The sequence below is a fragment of the Castor canadensis genome, chromosome 19 (assembly GCF_047511655.1).
Source record: "Castor canadensis chromosome 19, mCasCan1.hap1v2, whole genome shotgun sequence".
Lineage (NCBI taxonomy): Eukaryota > Metazoa > Chordata > Mammalia > Rodentia > Castoridae > Castor > Castor canadensis.
Genome location: NC_133404.1, coordinates 19,068,406 through 19,094,582, shown reverse-complemented (window position 1 = coordinate 19,094,582; position 26,177 = coordinate 19,068,406). Strand labels below are relative to the sequence as shown.

The 26,177-nt window shown below is 41.8% G+C and overlaps 1 protein-coding gene across 2 annotated transcripts in view; it reads right to left on the bottom strand.

Annotated features, from left to right (window-relative positions):
• Cyfip1 (cytoplasmic FMR1 interacting protein 1) overlaps positions 1–26,177 on the bottom strand; it is a 95,276-nt gene that overhangs the window by 17,087 nt on the left and 52,012 nt on the right. For both annotated transcript variants that reach the window (XM_074061865.1, XM_074061864.1), the window contains exons 22-24: positions 25,758–25,877; positions 19,185–19,384; positions 9,691–9,778 (exon numbers count right to left, since the gene is read on the bottom strand). In XM_074061865.1, the coding sequence (XP_073917966.1) occupies positions 9,691–9,778; positions 19,185–19,384; positions 25,758–25,877 (408 nt within the window). The remainder of the gene's footprint in view (positions 1–9,690; positions 9,779–19,184; positions 19,385–25,757; positions 25,878–26,177) is intronic.

Sequence of the window (26,177 nt, the reverse complement as noted above, 5' to 3'; positions counted from 1 at the left end):
GAAGAGTAGTCCCTTAGGGTAGAAGGCAAGGAAAGTGAGGAGAGCATTTCATGTAGGAGGGGACACCAGTGCAGAGAGCAGGGAGACCTCCATGGTGAGCATTCAGTGTTATTGATTCCCCCTCAGCACTTCTTCAGCAATATCCTATGTATTTTGATATGTTACACTCATATTCAGCTTAATGTATTTAAAAAAAATCCCTTGACACTTCCTCTTTGATCCATGGATTATTTAGAAGCATGCTAAATTTCCAAGTGCTTGGAAATCTTTTTTGTTGTTTCTGGTTTCCAGTTTGTGGTCAAGAACACTCGGCATTATTTCAATTCTTTTAATTTTGTTGCAGTTTCTTTTGTGACTCAGAACATGGTCTATCTTGGCGAAAGCTTGATGGCATTTGAAAAAAGTGTGCACCCTACACACGGTTGTGGGTCAGTCCCACCATGCTGGTTGATGGTGTGGTTCAGTCCTTCTCTACTGTTGTTGATTTTGTCTACTATATGTACCAGTTACAGAAGGGAGAGCTGAAGTCCTCAGGTATAAGTATGCAGCTGTTCATTTCTCTTTTCATTTCTATCATTTTTGCTTTAAGTATGAAAACTCTGTTGTTTGATGCTAAACATTTAGGACTGCTGTTTTCTTGGTGGTTTGACCCTTTGTTCACATGTCCCTGGTAATGTCCTCTGCTCTGAACTGCACTTGATCTTAACACAGCTACTCCTGTTTCCTTCTGATTAATGCTTACATGGTATTTTCTGTTCTTTTACTTTCACCTATAGCATATGGCTGAGCCAAGTTTTATCATCGTCACCATCATCCATCACTACTGTTTTGGGTACTGAAGGTTGAATCCTGGGCCTTGGGCAGGCTGTGCACACTTTTTATGACTAATTGCACTCCCAGTCCCAAATTACAATTTTTAATCCACTCCTCCAATCTGTCTTTTCACTGTATTTGGATTACACTTAATACATCCACACATAATGTAATCACTGCTGTTGTAGGACTTAAGCCTACTATTTTCCTCTTTATTTTCTGCCTGTTCCTTGCTTTCCATTCCTCTGTTTCATTCTTCCTGCCTTTCTGTGGGTCACCAAGAAAATTTTTAGAATCCCATTTTGGTTTACCTGTATTATTTTTGAGTGTGTTTTCACATAGATATTTTCAGTGGTTGCTCTAGGTATTAATTAAATATACATCATTTACCATAGTCCACTGTTGTCAACATTTTACCACTTTGAATTTTAGGTCCTTTTCCTTATAATTGGCTTTGGTATTTCATGTGCATACACAAGAGCCACATTAGAGCATGTACAGGAAAAAGCACAGCGCACCTAGTTGCTCAGCTCCCACACATCTTCAGGAGGACCTGCTTGAAGCTCCTGGTAACTTACTCCCTAACTGCTCCTTGTATTAATGACTGATAAGGTTTTCTAAACCTGGGACCTCTCACCAGCATGCTATATAAGCTTGTCCAGGTCATTTGTGTAAACAGAATGATTTACGGTAATAATGGCTTTCTCTCTAGGGGTTTCAAAAGTCGTGGGTGGTCACAAAAGTGGCATGCCTCTGATCTGAATGTTCATGTGGCCACTTTTCCCTGTGCAGAAACACACTGAAAATCTTGTGCAACCCACCGAGGGAAGACTCTGGAAGCCTGTGCCTGGCTACTCCAGCCTCCATCTGATGTGTCTTTTCCCCTTTTGGACCCTGCTTTGTCCTTTGCTGAATAAACTGGAGCCATAAGCATAACTGACTCTGGGCCCTGAGGGTCCTTCAAGGCATCAGATATGTGGGTGGTGATGAGGAATCTAAGTGTGACCACACTGGACAATACCAAAGAATTGAGACCCTGGCAGGTGCCTGTGTGGTGCCAACCCCTTAACCCCTCCAGACTTTGAAGAACCACATACAAATCATCAGGTCACACAACCTCCTCCTGTATCCCCTGCTCAAAGCTCCACCACCATGCTCTAAATGCTGGGATTCTGTGTATGACTTTTGCTTGATAACAGGTTCACTGCTTGAAAAACAACCAGGAAAACAAAACAAAACAAAAAACCAAACCAAAACCACTTGAAAATCATTAGTGAAATCTAGTTATGTTACAAGTGCCAACATTCAGTCCCAGAGCTGCCGCTGTGGGCCTGTGACTGTCAGAAGAGTCATAGCTCAATAGACAGTTGGTCCAGCCCATCACTATCCGTGAGCGTCTGACTTCCTTGTGGAGTGGGCGAACCTTAAAAGTGGTGCATCCCAGAGACAATATGACTGCAGTACCACAGCAGATACGATGTAACCACTCAGAGGGAGGGGGAGGAGGTTTTATTTCTGGGAAGGGCAAAGTATAAATGCCGCATTTAAAATAGTTAAGGCTCCAAGAAGGGAAGTACTGTGGACGGCCTGCTTCCCAGGTCAGCTCAAGACTCAGCTGTCCGACTACATCTGATGCAGAGGATCTGGCCTTGCTAACAAGAGGCCCACAGCCGGCTTGACGTTCACTAGCCATGTCACTTGGCTTCTCTGTGTCTTCAGTTGGGGATAATCTTACTTATCTTACAGGAAAGAGAATACTAGTAATGCCCGCAGGAGAGTCTTCTGTAGAGCAAGCATTCCATGAGAACCTCTGGGTCACTCATCCAAGTCAGTTTTATTCCCATCAGACATATGCCCTAGTTCATTACTTATAAGTGAATCATCAGGTCTTTGGATTCCTGCATATTCCATAGTCACACAATACAAACACTATAAATGACACTGCAGCAGAAGGAATCTCATTGCAAGCACAAAGCCTGCCTGTTTTGAATCCTCTACTCAACTCTGATGTCATATTGTTTTGGCATCTGGCCTTTTATTAGGGGAGGTTCCTTGAAAAAGTATTATCCAATATGTACAAGATGAACAGTCAACATCAACACCACTTGTACAACAGTTCAAACAATCTAAAAAACTCCTGGATTTAGTTTATAAGAATATAAATTAGGTCAGGTGCTGGTGGCTCACACCTGTATTCCTAGCTACTCAGGAAGCAGAGATCAGGAGAAATGTGGTTCGAAGATAGCCTGGGCAAACAGTTCCACAAGACCCTATCTTGAAAAAAACCCATCACAAAAATGGGCTGGTGGAGTGGCTCAAGGTGTAGGACCTGAGTTCAAGCCCCAGTATCTCAAAAAATATATATATATAAATTATATAAACAGAATTTCTCAAAGTGAGGCTTAAAATCTCCCTCAGTGAGGTCCAATTTCAGTCACAGCTGCTTACATTAAAAACATGATTAAATTCAAGTCATCTTGTTGGGCACAGTGGCTCATGCCTGTAATCCTAGCTACTTGGGAGGCTGAGATCAGAAGGATCATGGTTCAAGGGCAGATGGGGCAAAAACATAAGTTGATTGAGACCCCATCTCAATGGAAAAAGCTGGGCATGGTGGCATGTGCCTGTGATCCCAGCTACAAGGGGAAACAAACAAACAAAAAACTGGATCATGGTCCAGGCAGCCCAGGAAAAAGTGAGATCTTATCTCAAAAATAACCAAAGCAAAATGGGGTGGAGATGTGGCTCCAGTGGTAGAGCACCTATCTTGTAAGCATAAGCTCCTGAGTTCAACCATCCAGTACTGTGAATAAAATATAAAATAAAAATAAATAAATAAATATTAGTCTTTCTCCTAAAAGGGCACCTGCATCACAGACTCCTAAGGTGCCAGTGCCCCTGAGATATCACTGAGGTGATGGGGCGGAGGCCACCTCAAGGTGAGTCACAAGGAGCAGACATAACTTACCTCCCTGTGCACCCTGGAGAATAAAAATGTCTTTTTAATTCTTTTTTTTTGGTGGTATAGGGTTTGAACTCAACCTTAGCCAGGAGCTCTACCATTTAAGCCACACCCACAGTTTTTCTTTATTTTTCAGATAGGCTCTTTGTCTAGGCCAGCGTTGGCCTGTGGTCCTCCTACCTATTCCTCTGGCATAGCTGAGATTATAGATGTGTGCCACCACCCACATCCAGCCTGTTTGTTGAGATGTGGTCTTGTTAACTTTTTACTAAGGCTGGTCTAAAACAACAACCATTCTGATCTACATCTTCCAAGTAGCTGGGATTAACAGTGTGAGCCACTGCACTCACCTAAAACATGTCTCTCAAGCCTTCAACTCCACAGTGGATGCACAGGTACACCTGGACTTCAGGACAAACACAATAATGAGGTCTCAAGCTCTGCTCTAAGACCAGCCCTCAAAAGGCTTCTTCCTAGGAATTGGCCATCCACAGCTGCAGGTCACACAGCCATAAGCTGCATAGATAACCTGCCTTTCCTAAAAGGCCCAACTTCCCTGGCTTTTAGAGTTGTCTTCACGGTACTCAGGGTGGGAGCAAGCCCCTTCCAGTATTTAATCTTGAGTTTCTAAAAGATAAGAATCTTGTACATTCAAATACTAGAACTTGTATGAAGTTGCTGAACTGTATTAGCTTTAAAAATTGCTAAATAATACATTATTCCCTAAAAGATTAGAGAACATAATTTTTCAAAACACAATCTTTACAGTTATCACCCAGGCCCCATTTTTAGGAGAGGAATCTCACCCTTGTCCATGGTTCAGAGATATTGAAAAGAGGGCCCCTTCCTCTGGTCGGGGATATCTCAATTGTGATGAAAAGAACATCACTGCCTTAAACGTAAAATTTTTTACTGGAAATCCCAGCTACTTAGGAGGATTGCAGTTTGAGGCCAGACAAAAAGTGAGTGAGACAACATCTCAACAAAAAAGCTGTATGTGGTGGTACACGCCTGTAATCCCAGCTCCATGGGAGGCATAAGTAGGAGGATCATGGTCTATGACAGCCTGGGCAAAAAAATACAAGACCCTATTTGAAAAATAACTAAAGCAGAAAGGAGCCAGAATATGCAGGAGCTGCTGGCAGAACATTATAAACAACACTGGTTTCCAGAAAAACCATGATGTATTCGCATCAACCATAAAATGAGTCCTCAGACTTCTCCCAAGTGCACTCACACTCTGGGTTGACCCCTACAAAGTGTCCTACAGAATCAGAAAGAATGGCTCCATCTGTCTGAAGCCTCACCAGCAGGAGGGCGCACTCAAAACAACAGCAAAACAGAAGTGACAGACAGCAGAATCAGCTCTAAGGAGGAACTTCTCTTGGGCAGAACAAGCCCTTCTAAAACCACAATACAATGACAGACAGTCTGTGAGTGGACTATTTGATAATGGATGGATAAATTTGATTTTTGCTTTTGGAGATGGACCATGTCATAGCTATGAAGACAGAATGGTACAATTTTTTTTTAAGTAACAGTACCATAGTTTGGACAGTATCTTTCAATGATTTAATAGCCTGTGAGTTCACTTTATTTGCTAGGGAGCAAAGTCCAAGGATGGGTTCAGTTTCTAAATTTTTATATCAGCCCCTTTAAGGAAATTCTGTATTTCAAAGAATGCTTCTCTGTAGTAGATCCTGCAGAGGAATTTTCGCTATTACACTTGAAATTGTTATCAATAACCTTTTTAGCAGCTCAGTAGGAAAGTTCAACGTTTTAAACATGGTAGTACTGGACATTTTACAAGACTTTTACCTGGCACTTAAATATGAATAAATGTACATGAAGATAAACTAGTAAGCATGACCTGGGGAAATGGTCAGACCCTGCATTGTGTTTTTGGCTTTGAAAGTAGGAAGTGGCCAGAATCTGCCTTGACAACAGGTTTTAAAAAGACACTGTCTCAACTGTGGTATTAGCACCAGCCATCTCTCTGTACATCTGCTAGCTTATTTACAGTTTTCTAAGACTGAGTAAACTTCCTATTTTTAGAAAGTGGAGGTCTAGTTTGTAACTTTCCTTGTACTTAATTGGGTAAAAGTATTTTCCACAAACCACCATCTATTTTGTGAACTTTGTTAGTCACCCTTTATTTAGTAAATTATGAACTGGTGTAAATTTATACAATTCATATTGACTGTGGCAAAGTTGTACTGGTTTCCGTATTTTGGATGAGAAATTTTTCTTCTCTCTATAATAAGTTGTTTCTTATCTTGGCATTTAAAAAGAAAAAGAACAAAAAGGGCTTTAGTAATGGGGGCCTGCCTCACGTGGTATAGCATCTGCCTAGCAAGCATGAGGTCCTGAATTCAAACCCCAGCAAAATGAAACAAATTTTTTTGATTAACACAAAAATAATTTGACATATTTATATTTATGCGTTATGGTGTGATATTTCAATACATTTATAATGACCAAAGAGTATGGGAATGATACAGCACCGTGATTTGATAATTACATATTATATACATGTTAAATTGTCACACTACCTCATAAATATGCACAATTAAAATAACAAGGGACTGATAGTCCCTTAGTGGTAGAGTATACACAAAGCCCTTAGTTCAAACCTCAGCACTACAAAAACAAAACTGAAATAAAATAGAAACAAATTTTTCAAAAAGATACCCCATGAACTGCCCTTTCTGAGGGTGGAGGAGGTGGGAAGTATGTGCCAGTACACTGCTCTCCAAAAACAAAGCCCTGATTTGGGTGAGTGCCTATTTCCAAGGTGTAAATGCTCTTATCACAGCCAAGTTCAAACCACCATCTTATAGGGAGAGGAAGGAAGGCAACCAAAAAGATAAGCAAAAGGATCTCACTCTGAAGTACAGAAAGTTGGAAAGGAATGCGTTAAAACATCCAGTTGTAACATCTTTCCAGACACAGGCCATCTCCTGGCATTTGTCTTACCAGTTTTGGCCTTGACTTCCCTGAATCTGAAAGTTTGGCTGGGCACAGCCAGGTCTGCTCCTGCTGCCAGAGCCACTCAACAGCAGCACAGAGAACACAAAAATAGGCTTCTTTAGGGGTCCAGAGAGTACATGTAGGGGAGGAGGGTTTCATTCAAGGTTTGGGGAACAGTCTCCATGGACTGCTTATAACCTATGTCCCATTGCCAGCCAGTGTCACCTGTCCCTTGTGGGACAGGTAGGTGCCACTGAGGACCCTTCTGCAGGTGAGAAATCAAGGGCAGCCATGTGGCTTGAAGCCTCCATGCTGGGTACATTGTCCTACCCTCATCATTGACAAACCTGGCTCTCTGCAGCCCCTCTGCCATACTGGCCCCCCCTGGGCTGGATATCAAACCTGAGAGTGTGCACCTGCACGTGTGTTGGCCAGTGCTCACAGCCTCACGTGGGGGGGCCCAGTGACTGCTCTGTGGAGCCTGAAGCCCCACCTGTCCCTGTGCTTACTGAGAACTGCGCCCCTGGATGAAGCCAGAGACATTCAAGAACACGGTTCACAGTAAATGCTTGTTGAATGAGCCTGGAAACTGACTTCAGCTTGACAATCAGTACAAAAAATATACCTAATGATCTCACTTAATATTAAAAAAAGATGGGCTGGAGATGTGGCTCAAGCGGTAAAAAGCCTGCTTTGCAAGTGCAAACCCCTGAGTTCAAATCCCAGACTTGCCAAAAAAGAGGAAAAAAAAAAAGAAATGCAGAATTAGAACATAACATTTCAGGACAATGAGGTCTGGCATACTATGCCCCTGGCTGTCATCACGAGGCCTGAAATAGTCACCCTAACTAATGGGACCCACATGATCCTCCAATCCTGCTCTGAAATCCTCCAATACCACCTCACCCAGTCTCAGCTGTGAGCAGAAAGGAGGTGCATGAGGTCAGCCATGTGACTGTGGACCTCATGCCAGACAGAGCAGCTGACCTTCCCTCTCGAAGGGCACAGGCACGTGGACAGCCGTGTGTATGGCAGACTGGCCCACATGCCAACTGCTCCCACCAACCCCGAGCCTCCAGCTCGAAGTAATCAGCAGATGGGGAAGGCGTCATCCTTTGATCACCCGTGAGCCTTCACTTTGCTCCCGTCTCATTTATTTCCATAGGAGATTTGACTTTCCACAAGTGAGAATGCTTAAGTGTCGATGAATGTCAACAACCTACCTTCCCCTACCCACACACAGGGCCCAGAGACTCTCCTGCCAGTAGCACTGGAGATAATGTCACTCTCCACAGGAGGAGCTGGTACTTTAACCTTTTCCCATCTGGTAAGCTGCTGTCATTTCATTTCTCTTTAGTTGCTGATGAGGCAGGATGTCTACTGTGTTTTGATTAAGTGAGTGTGTGTGTGTGTGTGTAGTGTCACTCATTTCAACTTTTTTTTTAATACAGAGTATTTATCTTTTTCTTTTTAAAGACAGTCAAACAAGGGGGGAGAAATGAACCAAGCCTTGTATGCACATATGAATAAAAAAAAAAAAAAAAAAAAAAAAAGACAGTCAAAGCTTGGTTTCCACAGAGGACTGGTTCCAGGACCCCAGTGGAAACCAAAATTCTCAGATGCTCAGATGTAGTGTAGTATAACCTAAGCAAATTCTTCCCATATACCTTACATCATTTCTAGATGACTTCTAATAGAAGCCGGGCACCAGTGGCTCACGCCTGTAATCCTAGCTACTCAGGAGGCAGAGATCAGGAGGATCATGGTTTGAAGCCAGCCCAGGCAAATAGTTCTCAAGACACTATCTCAAAAAAACCCATCACAAAAAAGGGCTGGTGGAGTGGTTCAAAGCATAGGTCCTGAGTTCAAACCCCAATACCAAACACACACACACACACAAAAACACTAATAGAATGTAAATACTATTGTATTATTTTCAGAACAACAAGAACAAAATGCACACTTTTGGTATATCTGTGGTTTCTTTTTTCCTGCATATTTTGATTTAAGGTCTGTTGAATCCACAGATGAGGATCCCACAGATAGAGAGGGCTGACTGGATTATGAACACTAGCTCTTAGTAATACAACTGTTGCAAATCTAGTCACCTCTGCATGCACATTTGCCTTGTCTCTTTAGACATGGGTTTCTGAAGTTTCAGTCTGCACACCATGTGAGGCTGTTAATTGATTCTGCAGATCAGAGTCTTTCTGTACTTACCGTGCTGTGCTGGCCCTGGCCAGTCCCAGCAGCTCTCTGAACGCTTTTCCACATGCTTTTTTCTGCTAGATGTTTTAACATCTTTAAATCTCCCAACAATTTCACTTATTTTAATGCCAGGAATGAGGCTGGACCCACTCTGAAATCTACCTCATGGACAGAGTTATCCCAATACTGTAAACAAACTAATTTCAGATAGTAATTTTGGGGCTGGTTGTTTAGTTTTTTTTCTTTTCCCTCCCTCTCTCCTTCCTTCTTTCTTCTCCTCTCTCTCCTTCTTCCTTTCTTTTTGAAATGCAGTCTCACTACCCTTCCCAGACTGATCTCAAACTTCTGGGCTCAAATAATCCTCCAGCCTCAGCCTCTGAAAGTAACTGGCACCACCGGCTCACACCACCACCCCAGACACTTTCTATTTTAAGTTACTGCTATTTTTTAGGAAGATGTTAATGGAATGCACAGAAAAAATAATATTTTCTACATAGCATGATATATTTAAGCTATTGTAACTCAACTGATTTAAATTAAATGGTAAGCTCAACACAGGGGCTCACACCTGTATTGTCACCTACTTGGGAGGCTGAGGCAAGGGGAGCACGTGAGCCCAGGAGTTTGAGACCAGCCTAGGCAACATGGTGAGATCAGGTCTTGGAAAAAAAAATTAGATTTCAAACTATGCTTCATTATAAACTTAAAAACTGTAACACAAACACAAAACAACCTACCTTGGATCCATGCAAATATTGGGGTTGTGCATTAGGTTGTTTATCTCTTTGAAATTCCTGAGAAAATGGTAATACTGTCCGAACAAACCTAAACAAAAAAGAATGTGGGAAAAAAAAAAGAAAGTCATATTTAATAGGGCTTCTTCAACTTCAGTGTTTTTCTTTTCAAATCCATCTGTTAAATCCTCCTCCCAGTTAACTGATGTAATCATCAAAATTCTAGTAAATCAAAAATCCCAGCATGAATTGGATATAACTACTGTGATATACAATAAATGTATCCAAAGTCCAGGAGTCAGAGTAAAAACACCTGGTTTCCTTCCACCTTCAAATTTAGGGAGTCTTGCCTACTGGCACTAGAACCATCTTAAGTCTGATAGAAGTCTTGCATAACTACTAACAAGCACGCATTTGGCTTTACTGTTCCCAGACACAGCCAAGATGGCAAGATAGCAGTCCACAACACGAGCAGTGACTTCCCTGTTACGGACTAAGAAGGGAAGAACATTCAAACTAAAATACTTATGAACAAACTCAGTCAAGAGAGTTTAATCTTGATAATGGATTGGGGCCAACCAGGGGCAAATGATTGGATTTTCAAGCAGAAACATCAAAATCAAGTTGCAAAGGCCTGCATTTACTCCCCAGAACTGAAGAACAGAACAAAAAAAAACAAACAAGCAAAGGAATGTCAAAGTTGGCAAACACTTTCAGATGGGACGGTTTCATTTAAACACAACTTTTGCAAAGAAGTGTAACAAAGACACATGAATTTGCTAAACTTTTAATTTTAAGAACTCAACAAACTCACATTGTACTTTACTTATTTATATTTTGGGCAGCACTGGGGTTTGAACTCAGGACCTCATGCTTGCTAGGTGGGCATTCTACCACTTGAGCCACTGTGCCAGCTCATAGTGAACTTCAGCAAATAAAAAAAAGTAACTTTCAAAATACTGTTGGCATTCAAACATGCTACTGGAAGGCCACATGCATTTACAAATAGGATGCAGAGGGCAGAAGAACAGTCACTGGGCCAGCTTCCCACCTGCTACAGCACTGCTGTCAGACTCTAGCAACCATGGACCTCAAATTCCCAAAAATAACACCCCAGAAGAACACTACACAGTTGCCTTGTTTGTGTGTGATTTTTCAAAAAGATCTTATATCACTGTGATGACACTTTAACATTCCTGATGTAGCACAATATTCAATGTTGTGTGTGTGTGTCTGTGTATGTCTATGTACCTTTATTTCTGTCTGCATGTGTGTGTCTTCATGTATGTGTCTCTAGGCAAATACGTGTGTGCCTGTGTATTAGTATACATGTATCTTTGTGTCTTTCTGCAAGTGTACATGTGCATTTATGGGGATGTGTGATCTGTGTGTGTACATGTATGGGGAAAGTATGTCTTCATGTATATGAACCTGAGGCCACACTTGTTCATGAAGCAGCACCAATGTCAGGGTGCTATTCAGAAGAGGAATCCCATCTCCACAGAGCCCAGTTCTTGATCACACTGTGGGGGTGGTTCCTTGACAGTCACACTTATAAAGCTGCCACACACACTGACCTCAATTTAACTCTGATGAAGACCAAGGTAGGAAAGGGCAGCAGACAGAAAATCATAGCCCAAATTGAGACACCAAAACGAGACATTATTTTTGTCACAAAAGTTTTATCCTATGTCTGCTTATGACATGATTTGCTTTCCCAAAGTAAGAATGTTTAAAATGCTGGTCTGATTTTGGAGACAGGCTTTAACAAATTGTTTTTGATACACTTGATAAAAAACTGTCAAAATAATGAAATTACTCCATGTTATTGTTAAAACTTTTAATTAAAATACATTTATATGATACATGTTACATGATAAATGTACTTATTCTACATTTTCAAATACTATACTTCTACAACTTTTTCTTGACTAATTAAATTTAGATATTGATTCCTAGGTAGAAGAATGTGATTATTCTCAGTTCCTCTAAACTCCTGGAATTTCTATTGACAAGAATGACTTCCTTATTCATATTGGGCCTTGTGGACCACATAACGGTTTATGACGAACAGGAAACTCAGGGTGGAGCTGGCTACTCCAGAGAGACCAACCATGTGACCTAGGTCCAGAGCGTTGAGCTGGGTGACATCAGTCAACTTCCTAGGAGGGGTAGCAGTGGAGATGGAGCTCAATCAGGTAGCCAATGATTGAGCCTCCCTGGTTGGCAGTAATCTTCCAGTATCGTCATACACACCTCAATGCCAGGAGGGTGGCACATCCCTGACACAAGGAAAGTTTGCTGATGGAACTCTAGCAGACTTTACCTCTGGTTCCTTCTCCTTTGTATCCTTTTGCTACACCTAACTACAATTATTGTAACTATGCGCTCAGCAAGAGATGTAAATCTTTCACCTGGAAGGTGAGTTCCCTGAACTTAGCTAGCTAGCTAAGGGTGGCTCAGAGAATCCAAATTAGTGGATGGCAGGGAAGTGAAGGCTGTGTCCTCAGACACTGGAGTTCAGCAAATTCACTGCAATCCCCTAATAGGAAAACTAAGGTTTAGCACCTACACCTGAGCTCCTACCCCACACATACTTCTCTACAAAATCAGGTCTAGATTTTCATCTTATTGTCCCCCTAGTAAGTGCTGGACCCAGAGGTGACCTCCTACACTTCTTGAGGTTTCATGGACCTCATGCATCTGCAGGTTTATAGCTTTTGCCAGATTTGGAAAAATGTCAGGCCATTAATTTTTAAATAATCTTTTCTCTTCAACCATAACCTCTTTACTAGCATTTCAACTGCAGCCTTGTTAGAGAGCACCTGATGTTGTCCTACACTTCTCTGAGGCTCTTCTTACTTTTGTCATTGTTTTCTTCACCCCAGGCTTCGGTTTCGATATATCCCATTATTAAATTCACTGAACTTCTAGAACATAAAATTTAGTATTCAGCCCAATGTTCACTCTGTACAGTTCAACAACTGAATTTTTCATTCCAGGTATTGTATTTTCAGCTTTAATTTATTTAATTATTTTATACAATACCCATTTATCTCTGCATTATGTTTGATTCTAAGTCCTTGGGCATATTTATAACTATTAACATTCTTGTCTGCTAATCCCATTAGTACTTGCTAGGCAGCACCCTTTTTTTTGCAGTACTGAGGCTTGAACTCAGAGCCTTCACCTTGAGCCATTCCACCAGTCCTATTTTTGTGAAGGGTTTTCAAGACAAAGCCTTCCAAACTATTTGCCCAGGCTGGCTTCAACAGCAATCCTCCTGAACTCTGCCTCCTGAGTAGCTAGGATTACAGGCATGAGTCACTGGCACCTGGCTAGGCAGCATTCTTGTTTGCCTACCAAGAAGAAGACCCTGAGTTCAAACCCCAGCACCGCCAATACATTACATACATACATAATATACACATACATGTATGGGAGTCCATGGTGGTTTCAGGAGCTGTTCCTCTGTGAAGGTCTCTCCCCTTCCATAATTTGCCCTGGAAATTTCAACTGCCTCTACTAAGCAACACTTCCAAACTGCATTGATTGTCACTTTCTGTACTTGGTGCAGAAAAGTGCTTCCTGGCAGAAAGCCACGGTGATCATGGCCGATCTTATGTTTCCGTTACTTAGAGAAAATATCTGAGAACAAATGATTCATACATTTTGGCCAGTTTTTTTTTTTTTTTTTTGTGGTACTGGGGTTTGGACTGAGGGCTTTGTGTTTGGGATGCTGGGGCTCTACCACTTGAGCCATACATCCAGCCATGACAATTTTTTTCTTTTTTAAACTTAAATGTCAAAGAGTAAGTCCAGACCCTTTTACTTCATCATCCAAAATAACTTTTTCGGGGGAGGGGTACAGGGCCTTAAACTTGTTTAGCAGGTGTTCTACCACTTGAGCCATGCCTCCACCCCTTTTGGCTCTGGCTATTTAGAAGAGAGGGTCTCACTTTTCACCCAGGCTGGCCTGGACCACGATCCTCCTATTTTAGGCTTCCAACTGTAGCTGGGATGACAGGTACACACAATACCATGCATAGCCACTGGCTGAGATGGGGGTCTCACAAACTTTTTGCTGGCCACAATCTCAACCTCTGAAGTAGCTAAGATAACAGGCATGAGCCACTGGCACGTGGCTCCACGATAACTTTTGAGCACAAAATTTACTATACATTCTCAGTCTAAAGACAAAAATATTGAAAACAAGGCTGGGGGTGTGGCTCAAATGGTAGAACACCTGCCTAGCAAGTGTGAGGCTGAGTTCAAACCCCAATAGGCCAAAAAAAAAACAAACAAAAAAACCCAAACCAACCAACCAAACAAAAACAAATATAAAACTCTTACTGGTAGATTTATATTTCATAACAGTAAGGACAGACAATTCTGGAATTACCCTGCCTTGTAGAACTGGATGAGTAAATATAAATGAAGCAAGAATTCTCAGTATTTAAGGAAGGTGGAAAGATGAAAAGAATTAAAAATAGAATGAACATTGAGTCTTTGAACTGAAATTGGAGATAACAGAATAAACTCATGGTCTTAATATATAGCTACATAGAAATAAGTGTGTAAATACACACACACACACACACACACACACACACACACACACACACACACACACACAATGGGATGAATTGTGTTCTCCCAAAAGATATGTGAAGTCCTTACCCCTAGTACTTCAGAATGTGGAAATAGGGTCATTACAGAAGTAATTAGTTAAAATAAGGTCAGGCGCTTGAGGTTTAGCTCAGTCGGAAAGCACTTGCCTGGCAAGCACAAGGCCCTGGGTTTGATCCCCAGCAATCAGTCAATGCAATGATGAGAACATACCAATATGACTGTTGTCCTTATAAGAATAATATAAGAGACATGGAGACAGAGACATGCAAGAAGACCATCATGTGATGTCAGAGACAGAGATTATAATGATGCAGCTGTAAGCCAAGAATGCCAGGATGACAGCCATCACCAGAGGCTAGAAAAGGGTAAGTAAGGACTCCACCCAACTAGTAACTATAGAGTAAATGAAGGAGTTAGAAACTTATGACTGTTCAACCACCATAGTGACAACTGGTTCAGGTAAGAAATAACTACACACTAAAATTGGTGTGTCAAATTTCAACAAGACAGTGTATCTACAGTTACAGATGATCTCTCTACAAATTACTTACTAATTTCAAACAGAAAAGTGTTAACTTGACAGTCATGAAACCTAGCAGTCACTACCTTAAATAGGGACAAAAATTGTCTTGACTAGTGAAGGGACTGGACATATCACCCTGAGGTGACACCTTCCTGTTGGTGGGCTTCTGGCCAAGGAGGCCTCACTAGTCACAAGGAAATTCCATTCTGCTGGCTAATTTCCAGGGCTGTAGCTTTGTCACACATTTATCAGTTGTACTGGTTAAATTTCAGTCACAGACCAATCTAAGCCACCTTCCAGAGCCACAAGGCATAACCATTAATTGGAAGTCACTGGACAAGCCAAGCAATAAGGAAAAGTTCTGACTTTCCTCAACCAGCTCTCAGAAAATCCTCAGGCATAGAATCAAAATTCCAGGGAACATGTTTTTGTGTCTTCTCAAGTTTAATACACAAGTTGGATATATAAATTTCTGTCTTAAAATGCCTTTTCCAGATAATGAAACCTTACTGAACCCACTAGAGGACACATGAAAGATACAGGCCAGTACCAATACTGATGGAGGCACAGATTGCCCAAGTAAACCTATTCTGGTAGCAGGAGTTCTTCTGTGACAGATCAGGGTTTCCATGGAATAATGCTTCAGGTGTTCTCAAGCCCTAGGAAACTCAGATCACTTTGCATCCTGGTCCCCTGCCTAAATCTGAGTCTCATAAAGAACAGGTACACACACGAATCTGGACTCTGGATAAGATCAAATCTGCCTGCTTGTGGAGAGTACCCTATGTGTCTAGGGAACCCCTGCTGCTCACAGAGGGCAGTACAGCCACTCAGGCTGGAGGCCTGAGCACATAGGGCCTCGGGCGGTATGTTGTGTTGATATGCAAACAGGAACATCCATAACACCTGATGGATTGTAGGGGAAACAAGAAATTCCAGATGAAAGCACCCAGCCAACCTTTCCTGCTGCTGTGGTTTGTACTAGGTTTCTGGTGTGCAGATTCAGGATGGAATGCTGAGGTGTACCCTATGCCTCCTGTTAGAGATGAGAAAACACAGGGCCCAAGGAATCTGCATGCTGAGCACAAGGCAGCAGGAAGGGCAGCTTATCCATGGTGGCAGGGCAGTGCCCTCTACCACCCTTGCCTCATTGTGCCTGATCAGGGCTCTCAACCTGGAGAGATACTGGCACTGTCTGGAGACAGTTCTGGTTGTAACAACTTGGTTAAGGGGAGATGCCTCTGACAGATGGTGGTGGAGTCCAGGGATGCTGCTTAACATCTACGAGGAATGGGACCCCCAGCACACACACACATGCACACTAAAAAATGATACAGAATGTTGGCAGTGTTTTGGCTGGGAATGAAGGGAGGGGAGGCGGCAAGAGCCACTTAGAGGCATCTTGCACCTGAGTCCATAATATGTAGTTCTGTCTCTAGACAGGTCCAGGGTCACACATTCACAGACCATAGGCCTACACCTGCCCTAATAGAATAGGAGAAAAGAAACCCCATAAACTTCCTTTGCTGGTTATGACACATTGAACTATGTGTTTCCACCCTAGAGATCCAGGAGGATCCTAAATGCCCCGATTAAAATTGAACACAGCTTTAATGTACCAGCCACCTGCATCAGGCCAGCTAGACAAGCCTCACTCCTGCGTGGTGCTGGGCAGATGGACTCAGCTGGAGCACTGGGTCAGAAAAGCAGCAAGCTTCACAGCATTGGGATGCAGGTGTTTTCTCTCAAGCTTGCTTTCACAAACAAAAAAAATGTGTGTGTCTGACGCCTCAGACATAAGGTATCATCCCTTCTGAAAAACATGCATGAGTTAAAATAAGAAACAGTATGAAGCAATGACACAGCATTATGGGGTAGACTATGACTATTCTGCTACATAACACATGACAGTTTTGTCCAAAGCCTCCAGCTCTGTACTGAACAAGGGGAACACTTTCAGAGGAAGCCACTGACTGCTAACACAAGCTCTCGGGCACTGGAAGAGGATCCAGAATGCAGGCAGGATTTGCCTCCCCAGGAAATGGCCCTCAGTTATGCTTTGAGTGAGTATAGACTCTGGATGATACACAGGCATGGCTCAAAGAAGTGTACAGCTTGCAGAAAGGTTCTTCTATATTTGAGAGGATATACAAATTCTATATTTGAGAGGAACTACAGGACAAAATATCCTCAAAGAGTAGGACAAGTTTTATTTAAGAGTTAGGGTCAGTGTTAATAGAAGCATCAAGTTGATGCTGTTCAATGGTGCAAGCTCCTCTCCTGCAGGTTCCTCTCCTCTCTTGTGGGAGCCACACAGAATAACCAAAGCAAGGAGGACCCACCAAACATCAGTCACGATTCAGATGGATTTTCAGAAAGTAGCACAAGCACAGATGTATCGCCATGGGAAGACTCTTGTGTGACTTGTGAAGTGGATATGTATATATAGCAGCATGCCTAGTACCCTTATTTATAAAGAATGTGTACCTAAAAGCATCCCTAATAACCTCATTTTTACAAAACACAAAATATATACATATATTTAACTATACAGTCATTCTCAGTAATCTTGTGGGGAGGGGGGAGGAGGTTGGTTCTAGGACTCCCAGTAGATACCAAAATCCAAGCTCAAGTTCCTTCTATAAAATGAAATTTTTTTTACAAGGAACCTACATACATTCTCCCATATACTTTAGATCATCTCTTGATACCTTTTACTACCTAATACAATAATGACAAGAAAAAATATGTGTGTATTTTTAGTACAAATGTATTTTTGTTTTTTCATCCACGATTGTTTGAATCCATGGATTTGGAGGGTTGTTAATTATATGGCAAGAACTCTAGAAAAAGAAAAAAAATTTTTACAAGGAAAATGTATGGGGATGTAATTAATTTTTCCCCTCAACTACATATATATGACTTCTAGATTTTCTACAATTATGATGCATTATTTGTGAAATAGAAATACTTTTTTTCAACTAGTTCAGACTGTATCAACAACTTAAAAAAATGTTTCAAGAAAACAAGCACCTTAAAGTAAGTTAGTAGGGATGAACAGTCTTAAGAGCTATTTTCCATGGATCACACACAGCCAGGCCCCACGGCCTCCTGAGCTGAGGAAGCTCACCTGGGTTACTCTACCTGAAGCTCTTCAGGCTACTTCCATGTCCCCACCTGCCTCTGCCAATGTGGGCACCAGCCACTGGGACTGTCAGAATAGCTACTTGGCCAGTGGCACAGACAACACCTCCACACACCCAGGGCCTGACCTGAGCAGACAACAGTAACAGCAGGCATGATCAGCCTGTAGGATGGCTCCCTTTCTCCCCTAGCCACTGGAGCTCAGCACCCCACCTTATCTCTAGGCTTAAAAGTCAGTAACAGTTCAGCTAGACACAGGTGAGATATTAAGATCCAAGTAGCAAAGCAAAAGCACTGATCATTACTTTTGTCTTTTTTTTTGGTGGTACAAGGGTTTGAACTCAGGGCCTCATACTTGCCAGGCAGGGACTCTTACCTCTTGAGCCACTCTGTCAGCCCCAAAGCATTAATTTTTAAAGGTGCTTATAACACATGTTTTCACATACATGAGACACACATGCACTCTTCTATCTTTCAGTGTTAATCAGCAAGGAGGCACAATTTGTTTGGTGACCTCATCTCCTCCTGGACTATTGGTGTCCATGGGAAAGCATGGCATGCAACAATGTACACATGGGCTGACAAAGTGCAATGCACACAGAGATCCAATCTCAGTCAGAAAGGCCACTCAGTGCATGGTGAACGGAGGCCAAGGCAGGGTTGATGATATGATTAGGATGATTAGGTATGAAGATACTAATGCTATCAACCACTCCACCCACTAACCTGGCTATTTCATGTTGTCTGACACAAGAGTAGGTTGTGTGGTAGTTTGGTGGGAGGGTGGCTAACAGACATATCTTCTCACATTCCTCAATATTTCAGATGAAAACATGAGAAGTAGAGTCATCCACCACATACTAACATCAGGGAGGATTAAAATATGTAGATGAAGCCCTGCCAACTATTTCCAATGTGCACCATGGGACCTTATCTGCAGTCATAAACAGACACCAAAGACAGAACCACAGCTCCCCTGCCCTGGCCCTCACCCTCAATCTCCAAGTGCAAAGCTATGGCCATCTGCCTAAGGGTTGGTCCAGAGCTTTACTTGCAAATGGAAGTGACAGGGAAGGCCTCATGTCCTGGACATGAGAAATAATGGTGAAGAGAAAGGAGGAAAAACAGTGGAGGGGGAAGCCTGTGTGGAAGTGGTCCCAGGAGATCATCCTTTGCAGATGCCTTGGGGCGTACTCACCGGTTGGTGGAACCATTGTAGCAGTAGTTGGGCAGGAAGTCATAGTTCAGTTCCCAGAAGACGTGGAGGGTGATTCTCCCATAGGGGGCAGACACATTGTGGTTGGCTTCCCGGAACATGGCATCAAAGCTGTCCAGTGTCAGGAACCTACACAGCAGCTTGTGGGTCATGCGATTGATTTCCAAGAGGCCATCCAGCTCCTATGGAGTCACAGAGATGGGTGTGAGATGAGAACTGGGCCACACAGGAAGGGGCCATCAATGATGCAGTCTGCAACTCCCACCCAGGCCATGTGGTCCCTGGGGGTTCAGCACACGGAGGGGATAGGGATAGTGAGAGGCTGCACTGAGGTGGCCACCAGTGGGTAGGATTTGATAGGCAATGGAAACTTGATTCTCATTTCACCCTTGAAGCTCCCAGGCTTTCTGCAGTCAAACTCATTAGATTATTGTTCTTTCTCTACTGTGATCACATCCACACCACCCACTGCTGCCCTCCAGCAATCCCACAGGCGGAGTCCCCCTGGATGTGTCACCTCCTCCGAAGGAATACTATTTTGCAAAGTATCATGTAAGCCATGAATTCCATCCCTGTCCCTGCAACACAATCAAGCTCGCTGCTGCACTTTCTCAGGTATCTGGACTGAGTCAACTTTCATTAATGTGCCTGGAGTTATTCAAAACCATGGGCTCCGTGGTGGAGCGCTTGCATAACAGGCACGAGGCCCTAGGTCCTACCTCCAGCATTAGGCTGGGGGCTGGGGCGGGTGGAGAAGCACAGGCTAGGCAAGAGTTGGCAAGTATGCCATAAATAGCCTTGAAACTCTCACATTTACAGTAGTTTCCCTTTATACACGGTTTAACGTTCCAATTTCAGTAATTTAGTCAGTGACAGTCCAAAAATATTAAACAGAAAATTCTAGAAATAAAAAACTCGTATATTTTGTTGTTGTTGTGGTGCTGTGGGGTTTGACCTCAGGGCTCTGCACTTGCTAGGCAAGTGCCCTACTCCTTTATCAAACATCCTCAGCCCTTTTTGCTTTAGTTAGTTTTGGAATAGGATCTCACATTTTTGTCTAGCCCAGCTAGACATAATTATACCTTCATGTAGCTGAGGTGACAGGCGCACAGCACCGGGCTCAACTTATTGGTAGAGATGGGATCTAGCCTTGAACTGCAATTCTCCTAATCTCCACCTACTGAAAAGGTGGGGTTATAGGTAAGCCACTGCACCTGGCTAACAATTCATAAATTTTAAATAACTTTTATCACATTATATCCTTATAATTGTTCTGCTTTATTATTAGCTGTTACTACAAATCTTTTACTTTATCTAGCTTCTAAATTAAACTACCATAGGTAAATAAAATATATTATTAAAAGTAATTTCACCTATTTCTTTTTCCTTTTGGGTTGTGACTATAAGTAAACTTAAAATTACGTATGTGGCTTGTATTATATTTCAGTTCTACACTGATCGTCTGGGTCAAAGCCTTTCACAATAATTTTAATCAAAATCATATTTGCTCAGAGACAATTAAAATGCATGGCCCTGCTTCAAATTACACTTGTAAAGACAGACAGTCAAAGTCCCCAAAACCCATGCCCTGGAGGTGTGGCTCAGGAGGTAGCTTGCCTAGCTAATGTGCAGCCCTGAGTTCAACCCGTGCAGAGGACAGGTTGCGAGGGAAGCACCACTCACCCTACACAGGGATGCTTAACTCTCTAGTTATGAATAATCTTCCTTCATTTCTTGGATGTTCATTACCATCGCTTAGCTTAATTCTTAGGTGACTGATTTGGCTGGGTACAAAATCCCTGATTCACACTTCTTTTCCTTAGCTGCTGGCAAAGGTCTGAGGACAACAGGATTTTCTTTCTCTGACTTCTCTGCTCAGACAGGAGTTTTTTTGTTTTTTGTTTTTTCTCCTTAAAGTCTTCTTGCAATATGTCTTAGCTTTAGCCACTTTGTGTTAGCCTTCCCAAGTAGATGGTATATGTTTTTGATATGCCATATGGTATATGTTTTAGACACTTCCTGACTTATGATGGTTTACATCCTGATAAAGCCACTGTAAGTTGAAGATACTGTTGAGTAGAAAATATATTTAATGTACCTAACCTATTGAACATCACAACTTAGCCCAGCTTACATTAAACATGGTCAGAGAACTCCTATTAGCCTAAAGTTGGGCAAAATCATTTGACACAAAACTATTTTTATAACAAACTGCTGAATATTTCATGTAATTTAGTAAACACTGTATTGAAATGTGAAAGAGATTAGTTGCATGGGTATATTTTCCCATGACTGGAAAGTCAAAAACTCTTCAATCAAATCATTATAACTCAAGTACCATCTGTACTTTCAAGAAGTCTTCTTTTAGAACAAAATGTTATCAAAATGTTATCATTCGCTGGTAAATGGATGGAATTGGAGAACATCATTCTGAGTGAGGTTAGCCTGGCCCAAAAGACCAAACATCGTATGTTCTCCCTCATATGTGGACATTAGATCAAGGGCAAACACAACAAGGGGATGGGACTTTGAGCACATGATAAAAGCGAGAGCACACAAGGGAGGGGTGAGGATAGGTAAGACACCTAAAAAACTAGCTAGCATTTGTTGCCCTTAACGCAGAGAAACTAAAGCAGATACCTTAAAAGCAACTGAGGCCAATAGGAAAAGGGGACCAGGAACTAGAGAAAAGGTTAGATCAAGAAGAATTAACCTAGAAGGTAACACACACGCACAGGAAATCAATGGGAGTAAACTCCCTGTATAGCTATCCTTATCTCAACCAGCAAAAACCCTTGTTCCTTCCTATTATTGCTTATACTCTCTCTACAAGAAAATTAGAGATAAAGGCAAAATGGTTTCTGCCGGGTATCAAGGGAGTACGGGGAGAGGGAGGGGGCGGAGTGGGTGGTAAGGGGGGAGGGGGCAGGGCGGAGAAATGACCCAAGCATTGTATGCACATATGAATAATAAAACAAGAAAAATTAAAAACAAAAAAAATAAAAAAGCATGAATACACACACACACACATAAAGAAGTCTTCTTTTTTCTTGGAGATTTTTTTTTTTATTTTGGGAGACAGGGTCTCACTATATTGCCCATGTTGGCCTCAAACTCATGATGCTCCCAAGCACTGAGAAGACACTGGTACAGCACGATGTCCAGCTTGTCTACTATTTTATCTAGCTTTCTTGAAATACTCACTGTAATTTTTGTTCTATTCTGTTGCTTTGGTTTTCTTCTTCAGGGACCTCTATTATGTACAGTGGATTTTCATTCTTTATCTTCTACGTCATTTTTGCTTAAATCCTTTTCCTGTGCCTTGATTTTATTTAAATAATTTCCTTCGTATTTCTCTAAAGTCATTATCCACTGTGTTCTTTCTAGTGTAATCTTTCCTTTTTTCTTTTTTTTTTTTGAGTTGGCTTTTCTTTTGTTTTAATTCTCCACTGAGTTCCGTTTTTAAAACTTTCATTTTTCCAATCCCCTTATTTCTGGATTTAAAAAAATTCTGATTTCTGTTCTTCAATGGCAACTACTGCTTTTTCTTTTAGTTCATTCTGAAAGATGAGATTATGATTTTCATGTTTCCTGGGCATCTTTCCAATAAGCTTTCATTGTCCATAGGGACATTGTTGTACACTTCCATTCTCTTTTTTATTATAATGCATCTAAATGGGATTGGACAATGACCCTTATCTGTGGCTCAGTGGTTAAGTGAAAGGAATTTACTCATGCATTTGAGGAAGAAATGGTTAGCAGGTTCTATGGAAGTGGTGGAACCTTTAAGGGGTGGGGCTGAGTGGAAGTTAGGTCATTGGGAGTATGCCCTTGAAGGAGACATTGGAACCCAGCTCTTCTCTGCTTCCTGGCTGCCATGAGGTGAGCAGCTTTGTTCCCTACCATGACAACCTGCCCAGCCAAGGACCAGAAACCAACGGATCCAGCTGACCATGGAATGAAACCTCAAACTATGGGCCAAACTAAACCTTTCCTCCATATAAGTTGTTTTTCTTAGGTATTTTGTCACCATTATGGAACGTTGAATATTACAGTGTCATTCTTACACATGTAAGTGTCGCATGATTATATGTGCCATGAGTGTCTCCAGAAGCCAATGCAAGAGTCATGCTCTGGGACCTCCAGAGCTAAATAAATTGTTCTTCTTTATAAAGTATCTACTCTCAGGTATTTTGTTATAGAAATTCAAAGTGGACTAAGACAGCAAGACAATCACTTTTACCTTTGAGCCTCTACAGCACAATAGTTCACACATCCTGAAGTATCTCTTATGCTCCTTCCCCTAATTATATCAGGACTTTTCTTCACTCTACCATCTCTAACTGTTATCAGGCTGCAAGGCATTCACAGTAGCATCTCCCTCTTGGAGGGAATTTTGATTCATGAAACTCTGGACTCTACAGGGCTAGGTCTTCTAGAACCATCAACCGTCTCTCATCTCAAGCATCCTTAAAGAGACCTACAGAAGTTACTCTCTGGTGGACCAGAGCCATGTAAAGGGGCACCCTGAGTTGAATGAGACCAAACAGTGGGCAGTGTTTTCAAATGGTTTGACTCCCAGAGATCCTGGCACTGGCTCATAGATCACGGAATTCCTAGGACTGGAAGAAACAGTAAGCCTTTGATCTAATAAAGGGGAAAACTCTAGCACACTGAATAGAAGTGAATCATCAGGAGATGAATTGTTGCTACTCAAAATAATGTCCAGACCCAGAGCTCCCTGAACGAAGGAGAGGAAGAACCTTGTGATGCTAAGAAAAATGTACTAGGATCTGGCAGATTTCTCCAAGGGGACCCACCACATGTCCAAGTGCAATCCAGTCTGCAGCACTGTTTTGCGGCCTCAAAACTGCCCAAAGCTCTATACTTCTCTATACTTTTTCAGCCCCCTCAACAAGGCCTATTAGATTCCCAACCTCTAGACCTGTCAAAAGCTGGCATTACCATGTGGAAAGCAGGTGAAGCCCCAACTCAGTTGAGAGGTTTGTGCTCTGTGGGACTGCAGCACCTTGGATCCTAATAGACTCACAGTTGGGAGGGTTTTCCCATTTGGATTTCTGCATTTTATTCACTCAACCTTTCTGGGCATCCTTCAAAGGATTGCTGGCCAGCATGAGCCACCACACCCACCTTGGACCAGAGGTTGAATCTAAAGAGGGTACATCCTGCCATTCCTCTCTGTAGAGGGGCTGGGTCACTCCCAGCATGACTGCTTCCCACCTTTCCCGGTTAAGCATCCTATTCTGTTTGTTCCCCCAGACCAGATGCTGAGTCTTATGGAGGTAGCCTCTGCCTTTCCTCTCTGTAAAGAGCTTGGGTCACCCAGCCTTTCCCACCTTTCCAATTTGAGTACCCTATTCTGTTTTGTTCCCCTGATTAGTTTTGATTTTGAAAAGCAGTTCTTGCTGATCTGATTTGGTTATTTGTGATATCTGACAGGGTTAGCCTATCCTCATTCATCTTCTCAAAATCAGAGTAGCACTTGAAAATCTTAACAGTTGTATTTTATCAAGTAAACTTCAGAATTACACTATCCGGGGCTTGGGGGAATGGTTCAAATGGCAGAGTGCCTGCCTAGCAAGCGTGAGGCCCTGAGTTCAAATCCCAGTACTGCAAAAAAAAAAAAAATTACACTACCAAATTTTGACTATAAAATACTTACAATCTAGCAGACAGTACATAAAATCTAAAGACTGACTGGGGAAATAATATTTATTATTTGTCTCAGTGGTACAGCATGTGGTCAGCATGGGTGAGGCCCTGGGCTCAATTTCCCTATCAAAAAAACAAAAACAAAACAAAAAAACCACCCAAACAATTAGTCAATTGACATCATCCTTCTCTGTATTGGACTTTGTTTTGTAGAGCTCTCTGTATCATTTTAATCATGTCAAGTTCATTTACAAAAATGTGTACCTTTTTGAGATTATTTTGCTAAAGAGTTAAAAATGTTTTTATCTACTATTTCATTCCTACTATGAAAATAAGCATGTTAGGGGCTGGAGATACAGCTCAGGGTAGAGCGCTATTAGCAAGCACAAGGCTCCAGGTTCAATCCCAAGTACTGACAAAAAATAGCATGTTATTGAATTAAGTCATGTACTATCTTTTGCCTTAGGTGTAGAATACTCAAAATTAGGATTTTTTAGCCAGGTGCTGGTGGCTCACACTTATAATACAGCTACTCAGGAGGCAGAGATCAGGAGGATCGCAGTTCAAAGTCAGCCCGGGCAAATAGTTCAAGTGACCCTATCTCAAAGATACTCAAAACAGAACAGAGCTGGTGGAGTGGCTAAAGGGGTAGAGTGTTTGTTTAGCAAGCATGAGGCTTTTAGTTCAAACTCCAGTAGCACCCAAAAAAAAAAAAAATAGGATTTTTTTGCTCTTTAAAGTTGATTTGAACTCTAAATACTAAGAATAGATGCTGAAAGGATACTTGATATATGCCAATCTTTTAGATCCACAGAAGAACTGGACCTACTATTAGTTCAATTTATCAACAGGGATGACAGGAAAATTAGTTCTGGTACTTACAACTATTGATGTCAAATCTTCACTTTCAAATCGTCCAATTGCTAGTTCTAGAGACTTATACATGGCTGCTGAGACACGCTGCGTAATCAGACGATTGAGGTCTATTGACCTGCCAAGGAGCTGGAGGGAGGGAAAGGATGAGTGATGTCAGGGAAAAGAATAAAACTGAAAATCTGTGAATCACAAAGAGCAAACAAGGAACAACAAGAAATACCCCAGAAACGTACTTCAAAAGACAAGACAAACAACAACAACAACAAAACTATTTAGAGAGAGTATATTAATGTAAGCATTTTAGAAAAAATTATGTATCAGGTATCTTAACCAAATGTCTTACTTTCCTGGAGCTGAAATTCTGCAAATCAAACCCTTAAAGGACTTTTATAGTGTTCTCTGCACTGAATTCACACTTAAATCATG